Source organism: Simochromis diagramma, unplaced genomic scaffold, assembly GCF_900408965.1.
Source record: "Simochromis diagramma unplaced genomic scaffold, fSimDia1.1 OVJJ01000663.1, whole genome shotgun sequence".
NCBI lineage: Eukaryota > Metazoa > Chordata > Actinopteri > Cichliformes > Cichlidae > Simochromis > Simochromis diagramma.
In genome coordinates, this window is record NW_024387049.1 from 161,059 (window position 1) to 178,369 (window position 17,311).

The 17,311-nt window shown below is 41.9% G+C and overlaps 1 protein-coding gene across 5 annotated transcripts in view; it reads right to left on the bottom strand.

Moving 5' to 3' along the window:
* Nucleotides 1-17,311, bottom strand: part of ctnnd2b (catenin (cadherin-associated protein), delta 2b) — a 224,990-nt gene that overhangs the window by 40,829 nt on the left and 166,850 nt on the right. For all 5 annotated transcript variants that reach the window (XM_040044969.1, XM_040044968.1, XM_040044972.1 and 2 more), the window contains one exon: nt 12,121-12,334. In XM_040044969.1, the coding sequence (XP_039900903.1) occupies nt 12,121-12,334 (214 nt within the window). The remainder of the gene's footprint in view (nt 1-12,120; nt 12,335-17,311) is intronic.

Sequence of the window (17,311 nt, forward strand, 5' to 3'; positions counted from 1 at the left end):
GGACCGGTACCGGTCCGTGAGTCGTTTGGTACCGGGCCACGAGAGTTGAGGCTCAGGTGTGAAATGTATGGTTTTCAGGGTTTTTATCGGTTTTCAGCGTTATTTTGTTATCGTTTTTATCGTTACCTCGGTTTTCCTGGGTCTTTTCACGTGTGTTATGAATAAATCTTCTTTTTTCGGTACCGGTACTAGTTTTATTTTGTTGTATTTATCCGCGACACCTTAAAGGCCGGTCTGTGAAAATATTGTCGAGCATAAACTGGTCCATGGCGCAAAAAAGGTTGGGGACTGCTGCCTTACATGACACAGAAAGGAGATTTCTTAAAGCGGGGTCAACGGCAGCACAAAGATGCATCGTATGGATTTGACTCGAAAGAACAGCCTACGTGCAGCTTTTATACCGATCTTGACTGAATAAATTCACTGAATAAAAAGGTTATGAAATATATGTTAGATTGTGCTGATATCAGCAGACTTAATTACAATGGCTAGTTCACTGACTTTTTTGACTTTATATCAGTATTAGGGGTGTCATGATAACCTTGTATTGATGATATTTAAAGGTGAAATAGCAACACTGTGTGAATAATATGGTAACAACTGTGTAATACAGACTCAGTGTGATTGCATTTCTACTCAATTTGTCCAAAAAGGCTACACACAATCAATAAAGTTACGGTTGAATTCAACAGATTGCGATGATTATTCAAGCACTACAATCATGAAAATCTGATATTGTGGTTGAGTTTTAATCTGTTTGGCTTTATATTATTTTAACACCTTTCTTCAGGCGTCATATGTCATATCCTAAAGTTTTTAGAATAGGAGGAGAGCTGATGTTACCATGTTTGTCAGCGTTGCACTCTGCAGCTACTGATACTGGCACATAATCAGAGCAGCGCTTTGTTGGCCCAGAAGTGACACATTTATAACCTCAAATTAAAATCATAGGTGTCAGCTTTACTCTGTTGTCATAATGATTACTGTTTAATCACTTGGTCTACACTGGCCTATAGCTGTGTGCATTAATGAGCCTCAAAGTGAGTAATTATATTTACACAGTTTGGGTCCTTTAATGACTTTGTCACTGATCACTGGAAACACTGTGGGGAAGCATTTTATATAGTTTATGTCAAGGTCAACCAGAGTGCTTCTGCAATATGGCAGAAAGAAAGTAGGAAAGGAAGAAGACTTGTGGTAATATCCCATTCTTCATGAGATTCAATCTGGTTTTAATGAATGGACTTATTATTTACCTGTAATTATGAAAGAGGCTTGATATTTTCTTAACAGAGCAACTGCATTAAAAATCCTTTCAAATGGACTGAAAAGATAATGAGCACCGTAGAACTCAATGGAACAAAACTGCTGCATGTTTACATAATTAACTGTGGATGTGCGGCATGCACAAAAACATATTTTTGCATTATTTCCACTGATTTCAAGTCTTGTGCAGCTTTATGTTAATCTTTTTATATATTTTCATGCATTGGCCTATCAGGCGTCCTTAACTATTACATTCTGTTAATAATCAAGAATTGTTCTTTTAGTCCTCCCTTTTTTCATATGAGCCCCTCACTCTATCAAGCTGATGTCCTCTTTGCTCTGCTAAAGCTTGATGAGCACCATTGCTGGACTGCATCTAGACTGTGGAGCGTTCCCATCAGTACGACTCTGACAGCTTCCATATCTGCTTCTAACCAGCGTGAACAGTCTGGACCTGTCGCTTGCAGTGGTGTTTTCTCCCATGACTGACTAAAAAAAAAAAGTTGTATTGTAATGACAAGTGGAACCACAGCTACTGACAGAACGCAAATCTGTGAAGGGAATAAAGAAGTTAAAGAAAGCGCAGCAAGCTGTGAGTCAGAGGGGGCCGATGTCATGTTGTTAGCACTCCTCTGTAGCTCAGATTAGCTAATCATTTTCACCAACATATTCACAGCAGCAATAAATGGACCTCGTGTAGAATTAAAATGACTAAAACATAGACAGGTAAAGCTTGGGGTTAATAAAAAAACTGTTCGGTTTTCTCAACTGAATCCACCATGAGCTCCTAGTTCTTCCTGCTTCTCTGTGACTCTTCATATATCCTTTACACCACATGTGTCAAAGTCAAGGCCCGCGGGCCACATCCGGCCCGGCGTACATTTATATCCGGCCTGCGAGATCATTTTATATAGATGTATTATTATTGTTATGCATGGCCCAGCGATATGAGGCGCTAATAATATACAAACTACAGATCCCATAATGCAGTGCTGCATCCTCCTTGCTGAACACTAGGCTAACTGGGAACATTCCCTCGTCAATCGAGAAGCTCTTTGGGGGTGGCGTCAATCAGGTCAAACTTCTGTTATTGCGAAGCTAGCCGCTCACAATGGCGAAGAGAAAAGTTGATTCTGAAAGCAGAACCTTTCAGCGCCAGTGGGTGACTGACAGTGTTGGGAAGGTTATTTTTAAAATGTATTCCATTACAGATTACAGAATACATGCCCCAAAATGTATTCTGTAATGTATTCCGTTACGTTACTCAATGACAGTAACGTATTCTGAATACTTTGGATTACTTAATATATTATCATGCTTTGTACAACTACGCGAATGTACTATTGCTGTGTGATGTCGGCTCGTAGCTGAAAAATAGCTTTACTTTGTTGTGTGAGTCAACTTTTCTTGCAAGAGACAGAGAGAGGCGTTGAAAGGCTGCTCCAACGGAACTTCTTGTTTCGGAGGAAAACACGAACACAGTGTACAGTCGAGTCCTTACAACTGGGCTCGTCAGGCACTCTTCTTGGCTGCAGTGGTTATTATTATATTTACATGCTTCCAGCTCCCGTTTTTGCTCGATGACAGCTCAGACTTTTCCACTATCCTTTTTCTCCCTCCTATTGCTCACAGACACATAACGGGTATGGCAGTCCATTCTCAATGCAACACGGACTACACTGCCCATGAGGCTACATTCTTTAGAGCTATGCCTATAGCATTCTGCCTGGTAGCTTAGCACAACAACAACAACAACAAAAAGGCGCTCTCTCTCACCCAGGAAACACACAGTCGCAGAGAGAGAGAGAGCGTCGCCCTGTAACCATGGCAACCGTAACGCTGCCACCTGGAACAACAGAACATAGCTGTCAAACAAAACCCAAACAGTCCTGACCCACCACAATATGAACCAGGAAAGTACCGCAGTGTAATCCATTTATTTCAACAAAGTAACTGTATTCTAAATACCACCTTTTTAAACGGTACCTGTAACGGAATACAGTTACTCATATTTTGTATTTTAAATACGTGACGGCGGTACATGTATTCCATTACTCCCCAACACTGGTGACTGAATATATGTTTACAGACATTGCTGGTAAACCCTTGTGTCTTATCAGTGGAGCTAATGTGGCTGTAATTAAGGAATTTAATTTAAGACGGCACTACCAGACAAAACGTCAGGATAAGCTGAAAAACCTAAATGCAGAGCAGAAACTACAGAAAGTAGAAGCCTAAAGAAGAATCTGACATTTCAGCAGACTTTTTTCACCAGAGCAAAAATCACAAAGTGAAGCTGTTGTGAAAGCAAGTTTTATTGTAGCAGAGGAGACAGCCAAATCAGCCCTGGCACTCAGAAGAGCTGCATGATGAAGGTGTGCGACGTCTTGTGTCCAGACAAAACGCAGATTTGGGCAAATGTGAGCCTGAGGAGAAATACGATTGCTGATCGGGTTTGTGAGATGGCCACTGATTTAAGAACACAGTTGTGTGAAAGAAGCAAAAACTTTATTGCATACTCTCTTGCTGTGGATGAAAGTATAGACATGATGGACATTGCACAGCTGGCCATCTTCATCTGTGTAGAGGAAATATTGAACATTAAATCAATGCACGGGACAACTACAGGAAAAGACATTTTTTAAAACGTATGTCAAAGTGTAACCGACATGAAACTGCCCTGGGACAAACTTGTTGGACTTACAACAGATGAAGCGCCGGTGTTGTGCGGTGAAAAAAGTGAACTAGTCAGCAGGATGTGAGTAAAGATGCAGGAGGAGAACTGTACCGGTGAGTTAACAGCATATCACTGCATCATACACCAGGAAACGCTGTGTGGTAAAGTCCTAAAAATGGAGCATGTAATGATCACCGTAACGCAAACCATAAATTTTATCTGAGCTAAAAGTTTAAATCACCGTCAATTTCAGTCTTTTATGCGGGAAATAGATTCAGAGTTTGCCGACATTCCTTATCATACAGAGGTCCGTTGGCTGAGTTGGGATAAAAATTCTCAATAGAGTTTTTGAGCTCAGCAATGAAATCTGTCAGTTCATGGACATGGCATGTATGATGCGGTGATGGTATTTCAAGTGAAGCTGTCACAAATGCACCAGTGCAACTTGTCTCACTTTCTCTGTTGCCAAGTAATGTTGAACCAAGTCAGCGGACTTTGCTGATTTGCACCTGTGCAGATTCAGATGGAGCTGCAGTGTAATGATCAGTGTTGGTCAAGTTACTTGAAAAAAGTAATCAGTAACTAATTACTGATTACTTCCACAAAAAGTAATCCCGTTACTTTACTGATTACTTATTTTCAAAAGTAATTAATTACTTAGTTACTTTTTAAAAACACGATTTACAACCTGAAGAGGTGACAAAGCAATAGATCTTTCAGCCCAATTCTACTTTTTCTGCATAATCCATCATACAAAATGTAATCAAATGGAAAAGTCTCTTTTTTTTAACTTGTTTTATCAGTTTTAATCTTTTAACTTTATGCATCAAGCAAAAATTTAATTATATGCAACATTCTCTGACTTGAATAAATTAGTTTAACATTTAAACCTATTTTCTGCACATTCCAGCACATAAAATAAAATAGTTTTTGTGTTTACACTCACTCTTTCAAATAGATGCAAGTAAAACACAGCAGAAAATAAATAAATTCAACGACTCAGCGGTCCTGTTGCTCTATTTTCACCTGTAAAGCAGGACTGGGGGTAGGCGGAGGTTTACCCTGGTGCAGGTGTGCCGCGGTCAGTTGAAGAATCCGCGAGTTTCTCTGTGAGTTTCCCATTACGTCATAGCGCACTCGGTGCTTGCTTGGAAGTTTAGGGGTTTTTTTCGCTGTAAAAAGAAGTTAAGTTCCCAAGCACGATGGACGCTAATGTTTTTGTCACTTTTTATGGAATCAAACTCAAAGTAAGGTCAGTACTTCCACGCTTTAAACGCTGCACGCTCATACTCTCTCCCACAATCGATATGTGATCCATTGTTGATCTGCACACAGCTGTTGTCACTAACGGCGCACTCGCTTACGTCACTGTCATGAGACATTCTTGCAAAAAAATCATGGTTTTAGTAACGCAGTAACGCAGCGTTTCTACGGGAAAGTAACGGTAATCTAATTACCGATTTTGCAATAGTAATCCCTTACTTTACTCGTTACTTGAAAAAAGTAATCAGATTACAGTAACGCGTTACTGCCCATCTCTGGTAATGATACACTCAAGGGAAAGTACGACACTGAATGGCCCGCACAGTTTATTAGTTCCATTCCTGAAGCAATGCCCAGCTCCGTCTACATGCGGCTCCAACCTTGTGTATGCTTTCATTTATTTTTTCTGGGGTTTTTGGCAGCATGTTCATATTTCTAACTTGCATAATTTTGACAGGATATAGTTTTATTAAGAGCAAAATATTTAAAGTTAAAGTTTATTTTTTTTAATTTATTTAATCTGGAATAATATTCCTGTCTGTTTTTATTCATATTTATGTTTAAAAAATTTTTTTTTAGTGTGTTCAATAAATGTTTATCTTGTTTGGCCCGCAACCTAAAGTGTGCCTTGAGTTTTGGCCCCCTGTGCAATTGAATTTGACACCCCTGCTTTACACTATTTTGATAATTCTTCATAAATCTAACATTTGTATTCCATCCGTCAATATGTCCAACCATCCATCTTCTGCTGCTTGTCTGGATCCAGGGGCAGCAGTCTTTCCCTTTCAGCAAACCCAGAGTCCAACTATTGCCCGTCTCGCCTGGGTGCCCAGGGTCAGCTCCGGGCAAATTTAACGTACTGGAAACAGAATGGAGCACAACCTCACCTACTTCTGAGGTGCACAGAGAACAACAATAACATGAAGAACTAAAGATGTTGAACACACAATTATGCATCAGCAGTAATGCTGATATTTGGTGTTTTCAATCTGCTTTATTCCCCCCATATAACCTTTATTAGTTCTAAAGACAGAAGGTAAAAAAAAGGACCGTAGTTACTGAACTGAAAGAGACTGAAGAGCACAGAGCAACAAGCCTGCTTGTCACTTTTTGTGCCATGAAGCAAGCTGCACACGTGAATGAATGTGTGTGCTTGTGAACCAGCCCTTTGTGCATGTTTGCGTGTCTGTGCGAGTCTGTAGCTACCAAGGCAGGCAGCTTGACTTCCCACTGTGATCCTGATTCAAAAAGCTCACCAGAGAGCAAGCAAGAGCCAGAGAGGGCAGGCAATATAGAAAAAGATGGAAAAAAAAGGGAGATGGAGAAAGGCAAAGAGGACAGGAGAGAGACAGGAGAAAAGAGAGAGACCAATTACAAGAATCTGAGCGCAGAGGGATAAGAGAGGGAGTGAGAGAGGCTGGCAAACAGGGAGGGAGAGAGAGTTATTTCCTCTGGGTCTTTGAGAGACAGAAGAGAGGAGAGCATGGTCTGTCTACGTCCGGTCGGTCGTTCAGCTGATTAATTTGTGACAGGAGGGATTTCTGTGCTTCGTGCCTTGAATTGCTTCTCTAATTTATATGGTAATCTTCTTTAAGACTCTAGCAGCATACAAAACCCTTTTATTTCCATCTCTGCTAAGCCTAAAACCTTTTCTAGACTCACTACACACATATGCATATTCAGAAATGCACACGCGGGTCAAACTCAACACCATGTGGCTGTATGTTGGAGCTGACATGCTTCTTGGTTTAACTTTCCTAATAAGACTTTTCCATTACTATTCAGAACTGTGGGATATCAGCCCATATACTTCTTAAACTGTTTGTCTCTCACCAATATCTCACATCAGCCTGATGTGTGAAGTGCTGCTGTAAATAATTTGGAAAGTGGGCAAAGGCTCTGTGCAGCTTTTGTGTGAGGAGACACTTTGCTTTTGGACAGTTTGCAGAGAGGGAAAACAAGTTTTCACAGTTACAGGTAAGCTGGACTGAAACCTCTCCTAATGTCTCCAAGAATTTGTTAGCTGCTTGGAATACTGTCATGAAATGGTGTTAGACATCCTCGATAAAATAAGAATGCTGTTAAAAACCTGATTTCAGATTTGTGAAACAGAAAAAAAGGACTTTACTGTATTCCCCCAAATCTAGGTCGAGCCTAAATATCCCACGTAATTGTACCAAATGAAAAATCTACTTGGCACTGTATCATCAAAGTAATCGGCTGAGATTCGTCCACAGACTGTGGCTTCTCTTGGTGCTATCAACAATCAGACAGGACAATAAATACATTGTGGAAAAGAGCCAGAGATTAATCATGACTAATGAGTAGATGCAGAGCAGTAAGAGTGAAGAAGAAACAGCGCATGGGAAGTCCCCAGCAGCCTAGGCTTACTGCAGCATAACTAATGCCTCTTTTCCACTAGTACCTACTCGGCTCAGCTTGACTCAACGATACTCAGTTTGTGGGTAAGGTCCTTATAGCAAGGTGGCCTGAAAGCCCTGTGATGTCATTTGTATGCAATACATTCTTCTTTTGGAATCAAAATGCAGGGTCTTAAATAATCAGGCCCCATCCTATCTTAATGACCTTGTAGTACCATATCACCCCATTAGAGCACTTCACTCTCGCACTGCAGGCTTACTTGTTGTTCCTAGAGTATTTAAAAGTAGAATGGGAGGCAGAGCCTTCAGTTTTCAGGCCCCTCTTCTGTGGAACCAGCTTCCAGTTTGGATTCAGGAGACAGACACTATCTCTACTTTCAAGATTAGGCTTAAAACTTTCCTTTTTGCTAAAGCATATAGTTAGGGCTGGACCAGGTGACCCTGAATCCTCCCTTAGTTATGCTGCAATAGGTGTAGACTGCTGGGGGATTCCCATGATGCATTGAGTATTTCTTCTTCAGTCACCTTTCTCACTCAACATGTGTTAATAGACCTCTCTGCATTGAATCACACTTGTTATTAATCTCGGTCTCTCTTCCACAGCATGTCTTTATCCTGTTTCCTTCTTTCATCCCAACCGGTCGCAGCAGATGGCCCCGCCCCTCCCTGAGCCTGGTTCTGCCAGAGGTTTCTTCCTGTTAAAAGGGAGTTTTTCCTTCCCACTGTTGCCAAAGTGCTTGCTCATAGGGGGTCATATGATTGTTGGGTTTTTCTCTGAATTGAAACACTCTTGTTTGTGAACAACAATTCTGTGAATTGAATAGATATGGATTAGACTTCAGTTTCACACTCTTCCTGTTAATCTAGTCCAAATTTGGCATGGCTAAGTAATGGTTTCATGTGGTCTAGTACTAGATTAGACAATTACAGGAATCAGACGACAATGAAACAACCCACTTTCGCTGCCAAAATAGCTTTGAACCCATCAGGGCATAGATACATGGGAATGTCCTCTGATGTCTGGTTCTTTTGGGTCCTCTGGGTCGGAGGACAGTGCAACCATGCATTCTATATATGCTCGACCAGAATGGGCTATGTAAGCTTATCAACACCTTGTTTGTCATGTTCCTCAAGTCAATGCCTAGCATTTTTTCCATGTGCGAGTGGCACTGTCCTGCTGAGGGGAGGCCACTGCCAGTGGGAAGGGAACAAAGTTTGTTTAGGTCAGTACCGACCCATCAGTGGCAAAGATCAACCCAAGGATTCCCAGAGAATTAGATCTTTGTTACTATTTGGTTCATTTGTTAGTGGTATTAATGTCGTCACTGATTTGCTTACACGTCCTCACAGGCTGACTACGGCAATAAAAGGCATAAATCATAGGACAAATATCCATCTCTTTGCAGCTCCATAGCAAAGATGTTTTCATGAGTACTGGTGCTGGTAAGAGAAATCTATATTTCTCATTTGGCTCATGGACTGGAAACACCCCGCCCCACCCCTGGGAGTTTCTGGCTGTAGATCAGTTTGAAAATTAAGTAACATTCCTCTTCTGGCTCCATCATCTCTCCATCCCTCTCGAGAGGTAAGAGTGTGTGGCCGTCCATGTAAACTCTAATCAGAAAAGAGATTGCCAGGATACAGTAAATGCTGTAAAAAAGAGGCGTTGCTGGTAATCCTTTAATCTATCCGAGTTTACAAATGCTGACCTCCACGTGGATTATAGAACCTCAAATTAGTCCACCCTGAACACAATTTCTATGGAGATATTTGTGTTTACTCACAGAGGATACAATCATGCTGTGGATACAAGTGCAGTACAGACCTTTGCACAGAAATTCAGTTTGACAAGTCAACAGCACTTGATGAGTACGGGGAAGTAGGCAGGCAGTAAACAGTTGTCTCCTCTGTGTGAGTGTGTGTGTGCCTCTGTATTTGTGCTAAAGTGTAAATGGAAACATGCATAATGCGGCATGTTTTGTGTCTTGGACTGCTCTCTGTAAATATAGTCATATCTGTATTGTCCATGTGAAAGAAAATAACGTGTGTGAGGACTATATAGGGACTATAGTACGAAGGAGTACCCACAGGTAGAAAATCTAAGACTTTTTCTTGAATCACAGTTTTATAGTATTTGGTATATTAGCAACAGGACCTTTATGTCCTGTATGGGCACCCTGACTTCTCTGCAGCTATGCAATGATGCACTGTGTATTCTGACACCTTTCTAAGAGAACCAGCATTCCCTCTTTCAGTAATTTGAGCTTAAGTAGCTCATCTGTTGGATCGGACCACACAGGCCAGCCTTCGCTCAACATGTGAATCAGTGAGCCTTAGCTGCCATGACTCTGTTGATTCAATTTCAAGCCCTTTCCTCAGGCTGAAATGTCCAACAAGCCTAGTGCCAGTTGAGGTTCACATAATGTTCTACAAAAAAAGCCTCATTTGTCCAGGAGAAGGATACACATCTGGTTAGTTCCCAGGAATTATGGTGAGTATTCACTAATGATGGCAACTTCTTTTTTTTTTTTTTTTTTTTTTTTTTTGTGTCCCGTTTGGATCTATAGCCATCAGAATTGTTGTCTTAAGGCCAAGAAAGATGCCAAGCGGATTTATTTTACCAAGTGGATCGTCATGGCCTTGCCATATTGGTCCATTTGATTGACCTTTATTATAATTATGAATTTATTTTATTTTCAGTTGCTACAAACGGGACAGACATGACTGGAGGATAGGACAGGGAGAAAGAATGAAAGAAAGAGAGGGAGAGAAAGAAAACCAAATGGGAGAAGAGACGGTGAGAAGGGGGGGAAGAAAGAAAAAAAAAAAAAAAAAAAAGAACAAAACTCCTGGGTCACCTGTATGGAGAAAAAAAACAGAAGAGAAAGCAAACAACAAAGAGCAACATAATAAAAAAAAAAAAACGGCACCATCACAATAAACTAGCTAGCAGTAGATATCAGTAGATACTAAATAATAAACGATATTGTGCAGCACGCAAGATAGACAGCGCACAATGTGCTTTGAGGCAGCAGCCAAGAAAGCTGTAGTCCGCGTCTGTGAATACCCGTGTGTACACCTGTGTGCATACCTGTGTGGATCAGCATGCTTGCATTCCAAAGGTTTCTCCATGTAACGATCTGCTAGGGAGTGTGGGGAGCCACAGCCCCGTCCTCCAGGGCATGAAGCAGGTATGGAGGAGATCAAAACTCCAGACATCCAGAGGCCCCCAGAACACAAGAGACCAAGGAAGACCAACAGAGGGGCAGCTGCGCCACTGTCCCAGTAAGAGCTGAGGAGAGTCCCAGATGAGGGCTCACTCAGCAGCCGCGGAGCAGAAGCCAGGGGGAGTTGCAGTGACGCGCCCGTGAGCTCCGCCGGCAGCCAGCTGTGCCTGAGTGACTGAGCCCCAGGCCGAGAGGCCGGGGGCACCCCACCTCTGAAGTGGCCCGAGCGAGCCCCAGGCTCCAGGCCCCGATAAGCGGCCGCCAAGGAGTGAGCCGGTGTGTACCCGGACGCCCACCCCCAGACACAAAGAACCACCAACGCACCGACACCTGAGGGAGTCCGCCACTGGCAGGGGAAGTGGTGGTGGGTGGAGATAGGCTTCCAAACCTTGGAGGGCCTGAGATGTCCCCAGAGAGGTGGCGTCTGATACCCAACCTGACATATAGACACAGACATACAGGCACACACAGACACAAACATCCATTCCCACCCTCATGCTCTCATATGCACTTACTCCACACTCAACCAACATGGAGACAGACATAAAGAGACGCTGTACACACGGTCACACTCCCCAAGCGTACTCTACGAACCGGGTCTAGGTACCCTTGCCCCTGGAGGGGGGAACTGCACCCAGACCCAGGTGGTGTTACCCTTTTCCCTGCGGTGGGGAGAGGCAGACCGCCCCGACTCCGCAGCAGCAGGGAGGCCCCACACTCCAGACCACAGTCGGACGGCCAACTCCTCCTCCTAGCCCCCCCGCTCCAGCAGGCCGCAGAGAACGGGGGTGAGAGAAGACTCCAAACCTCCCTCCACCCGCTCATTGTAGTGTTGATGCATGTGTGTTCTAAGGTGCAATTAAAACCCAGGAGGGCATTCCACGGCATTCCATGATGGCAACTTCAAAATACACTATACGGACAAGTACTGGGCCACTTATAGATTACACCAACAGGAACTGCTCAGCCATTGTAGCACATGTAATGAAGCAGCCAGTTTTTAATCTAAAAGAGGTTTTGGAGCGATCTCGCTCTGTAATTTGTAACTATTGTCTGGCTTGGTATCTAAGTTGCTATGGTATGGAAGATCTAGGAGGGAAGAGAATTCACAAATTGACCTGTACTCGATTGTATGGTGCGACCACTTTAATGACCCATTCATTCATAAATGTTTTAAAAGGCAGGCTGCATGGCTAGGTGCTTGATTTTATACAACGTGACAATGAGACTGAAAACACCAGGATTCAAAGATAAAGAGGCGTGGTCCAAAACTTTTGTTTAGATAGCGTATGTGCATGTGTGTTACCTGTGAGCAGCTCTCGGATCTCCACGTCTGTGGTCTTCCGGAGCAGTCGCACTAGAGCGGGTATGCCTCCGCAGTTCTTCAGGGCGATCTTGTTGTCGTCGTTGGCTTTGCCATACACCAGGTTCCTCAGGGCTCCGCAGGCGCTGCGGTGCACGTCAGTCATCCTGTGGTCCAACAAGTCTACCAGCAGCTGGATTCCACCCTGCCGCCGAATCTGAGACCAGAGAGGAGGGACAGATATAAGGTGTGGATTATAATAAAACGAGGGGTGTTTTTATTTAGCCTGAAAGACATTGGAGCATCGTTTACCCCAATCTCCTCACAAAATGTTAACAGGTGAATTGTACTTTTTACCTTGTTAGTACTAAAATAAACAAACAGGCTATGCTGGTGCTCCTCTCACTGATGCGAGATTTATTGAAATGCCAGCCACTGCACTTTCTGTCCTATCAGCCCTCCCTGCTTTCCTCTGTCTAGACAAAGAGAAAATGTAGGGCAGACTGGCTCCTCTCCATAAAAACAAAAGCAGTGGAAGAGATTGTGCAGAGATATGGTAGGTGTGCTTGTCTAACATGACTTTTGTACCGCAGCATTAAGCCTTATTGCACAGATGTGTTTGAAAATGCCAGAGCCGATACTGGCTGTTTACAAAATCAGTCACTACATATTCCCTGTAACCTGGGGTGGTTAGGATAATATAAAGAACTTAATATTGTGTCAAAAAAACTGCAATTACAAGTGCATTTTAATAAACCAACACATAACCCCAAATAATACAACCAGCAGCAAAGTGATTGTAGATTTACCTATTTTTCTTTTAGATAGAGGGAACAAAAGTATGGAGATCTTTCTTACCAAGGGTGACGTGTAACTTGTTTTTTTTTAAGTTATTCAATTTTGTTTCGTTTTACAGTCATGCTGTGCAAACATTCAAACAACAAAAACTTAAAATGAAAGGCGCTAAGAGTATTTGGTAAGAGTACGTGGTTATTATTGTTAGCAACAAAACAGAACAGTTGTGGAATTGAAGTAAACATACGTATTAGTATGTATTACTCTACTTTCAAGGACCCTTTGAGACAAGACCAAAGATGAGATGTTTGGTCATAATGCAAAGCGCCACATTTGTCTAAAAACAAACACACAAACACAGAATATCAGCACAAATACCTCATCCCAACTATCAAACACGGTGGTGGAGGGGTGATGATTTGGGATTGATTTGCAGCTGCAGGACCTGGGCACGTACCAGTCACTGAGGCAACTATGAACTACTCTGTATACCAAAGTACTCCAGAGTCAAATATAGGCCAACTCTGACAGCTAAACTGGGTCTGTCAAGGTTCTGGGTCATTTGACATGGTATTTGTGGTTTTTGGGCTTTCAGGTTTTGTTTATTTAAATAATCTATTCGACTCATGGTTTGATTCATGTATTTTCAGTGTATTTAGTCTAATTCATAGATGCTTTAGAGTCTATTTCCTTCATCAGGGTTCCCATCCTCTTGTGTCGACCTCATTCACGTGTGTGTTTTCCCTGTCTAGTTATCTCACTTCCTGCTTTATTTTGATAGCTGTGCTTTGCTTTTGCTCTGTGATTTAGTTCAGCTGTCTTTATGTTTCCAATACTTTATAGTTTTCAGTTCCTTTTTGGACTTTTTGTTTCATCCCTTTTTTGTGGATTATCTGCCAACAGCCTTAATAAATGGTTCTCTTTTTGTTAATTCCTTCCTGCATTCTGAGTCTGAGTGTTTGGATCCACATTCTACAACTCGTGATGGGATCATGCATCAGGACAAAAGAATCTCAGTGTGGAAAAAGCCTGGACCTCAACTTGATTGAACTGCTGGGACCTTAAGAGAGCTGTGCATAAACAGATGTTCATAAATCGTAAGGAACTGAAACGATCTCGTACAGAAGAATGGGACGCAATTACTCAGCAATAATGTGAGAGACTGAGAAAGTCATGCAGAAAATGACTGCTAAACATGGTCCTGCAGGGTATTGAATCATGGGGTTCAGAAAGTCCTGTGAAAACTTTCCTTTTCACATGACTGAATGCACTGAAGTACTTGGTTACGTTAAGACCCTATAATGTTTTGGTAAGGTTTAGGAAAAAAACAAAAAAACCATCCAAACCACCCTGTGATTAAAGGACAGAGTGCTACAATAATTCTGCAAGTTGAAAAATGATGCTTAAAGGGCTTTTATTTCAAGGGGTCTCCCAGAAGTGTTACAATCAAGTGACAGATCAAACTTAATACTGTCTAGACTCGTTTCACGCACAAACACAAAACACATCTTATGCGTAATTTGGGGAATGCCAACAGCTCTGGAATAACAGCAGTATTTGACACCTTGAGAATGGGAACGGGCTGAGATCTCTCTGTCTATTATTTCACCAGTCAGGCATCTTTCTCAAGGACAAAAACAGCTTGGCCCCTGGGTTGTAGTTTTGGCAGTCCTGCGCTACATACTACCATACTTCATCAGTCATCTTACACACCCTCGTCTCTCCCTCACTCTATTTTTTAATGCCTGTTGGCTCATTGCTGTTTGAAGAACTTTGTTTGCCCTCGAATCCATTTCCTCCATGGGGATTAATAAAGTGAACAAAGCTGAACTGAGTTGACATTGAGGAGACAGATGAAACTGTTTTCTGCAAGACACTGAGCAGTGATGGCTCCAAAGGACAGGAGGAGCAAGTGTAAGCACGCAGTTATAAGCAAAACTGGGTTAAGTGCTCGTAATGAGGAGTTAATGCCATCTGATGAGCAGTGTGGCGGAGCTCCTGCAGGTGCGCACGACTGGGGCAGAGTTTATTGTGAACAAAGGCATGTCTTCAATCTTCATTTCTTGATGTAATGCATTACACTCAGCAACACCTTCACATATTGCAGTGCAGACACATACTTCATACTGCAGTTCTCTTCATTACTTGCCGCAACAAAGAGAACTAAATAATGCCGAGAAAAGCATAAAAGATTCCTATGAAGAAACTGGGCAGATTCACCGCCTTCCAGCTCAGCATCTGATTTCTCACAATGTGTGATGCTAATCAGGTGTTCTTTATCCTGAATGAAGAACACTGAGAGAAAGCCTTCTTCATCAATTCCAATTAGGGACTAAATAAGTTAACAAATTAACCAGATTTTTCAATGTGTAGATTTTTGTGCTTAAGCTTCATAAAACATTTATCATATAAAGTTATTTATTATGTGGCATGATTATGATCTGCACATTGGTCTCTGGTACTACATAGCTCCTCTCCTCCCTCTATGAAAACACACTAGCTAACTCATTCATATTAAAAAGCAAAAGAGGACTAAGGAGGAAGAAAACAGCAGCTGTAATTCTCATCTTCAGGAGGAGTTCAGCTAAAATTAACCCCCTGCTTGCTTTATCTTTGTTCTTGTGTTAGAGAGCAATGGCACCTGGTACAGTACATACAAATTACATAAGACTTTATTTTTTTACTCTTGGTTGAACTCACAAGCGCCAACATTACATTAGTGAACTCAACAAAGGCATCTATTTGCATGCAGGAAACATGAATACAAAAAAACACTGTGCGGGATGCGAGGACAGCCAGACCAGCCCTAAAGCATGATGGGCTTTCAGTTAATTAGATCAATTAGCAAACAGCTGTGGTGGAAAACAGCATCAATAGACATAAATCTGTTACAACAGCAAAACCTCTGTCTAAATACTGGGTAGGGCCCCCTTGTGCTGCAAACACAGCCATCTGGGGGTGTTCTGTGTTATCTTGCTCCACTTTGGACTCTTTGTCATGTTCCTCAAGTCGCTCCTAAGCATCCGCAAACAACGGCGACGGATCCTTTGGGTTTCCGAGCATCAGACCTATTCGGAATGAATGCTTTGATCGTTAGCATTTACTTTGTTTAGTGTTTTAATCTTCTGGTGTAACGGACAAAGAATATAGGGTGGCCCTGAGAGGTCAAACACACTGCGACTTAAGAAAACACCAGCAAACAGAAAAAAAGCTGGAAAATTACACAGAACAACTCTCACAGCAGGAGTGTTTTTGGGGGAAACAGCAGCGTGAGGGAATAGCCGTGGAAGTGACTGAAGGCAAAACACGGGAAAGACCGCATTGATTCACGCTTAAAAGAAGCAGAAGATTCTTCTGTGCTGGGAGGGAGAAAAAGATGCAGATAATGTATGTTTTGATTTAATATTAACCGTGCACTCTTACCTCATCACTTCCCAAGCTGGTTGCAGTGTGTTTGATCTTTCAGGGCCACCGTAAGAATAGTCAAAAACGATATATATTTGGCTTTAAAGACTCAAAACTTAGTTTTCTCTCATGGTGACCCATGATCAAAGATGATGGTGCTTGGGTGCATTTAGAACAACTCATTTACAGACAATCAGGACAAATCAGAGACTTGGGTTTGTCTTAAAAAAACTCTAGTGAAAAGCAGGCGTACTTATCTGCTACTTTGCCGTTTTGTTTTGTTTTGATGCATTCTGCATTCATTTGTTATTTCTGGGTTGCTTTTAACTGCTTTATTGATTATCCAGTTTTCACAATTTTATCTAAAATTAGTCACTTCTTATTTTAATTTTTTTTGCATACATTGTTGCAATATATAGTTGATTTTCTTTACTGTGTTCTTTTTAAAATGTTATGTTGCTGTAGATTGTTTTCAGAAAAAAGCACTTTGTGGAGGTGCCATGTAAATAAAGACTGCTGTTTGTTCCAAAATGTCAATATGTGTAATTTAAGTAAGGCCCGCTGGCAAGATAACTGATGCGCTGCAATGCTAGAATGACCACAGGCAGTCTGCTTCAGGAACATTATTGGTGAATCCACACAGAAAGCACCGTGGAGAAGTTGCAGTATTATTTCACCATTTGTCTGTTCCATAAGTATGAAAAACATTTTTAATGCGAGCACACACACACACACACACACACACACACACACACGCAGAGTCATAGAGCACCTAGCTCTGAAATCGTACTTGTGGCACAGAAAGCACTGACGAAAAAATGTTCAGCAAACCACAGAACATTACTCAAACTCTACCTTAATGTTCATCTGCACCAGAGGAAGCCCCGGGAAAGAATTTCAGTGGGTGTTCTGATTAAACTTACAGAGTTAAAGCATGCATGTGTGTGTGTAAGCAACATTATGTTGTAGCGCTATGACATCAATTAAATTAAAT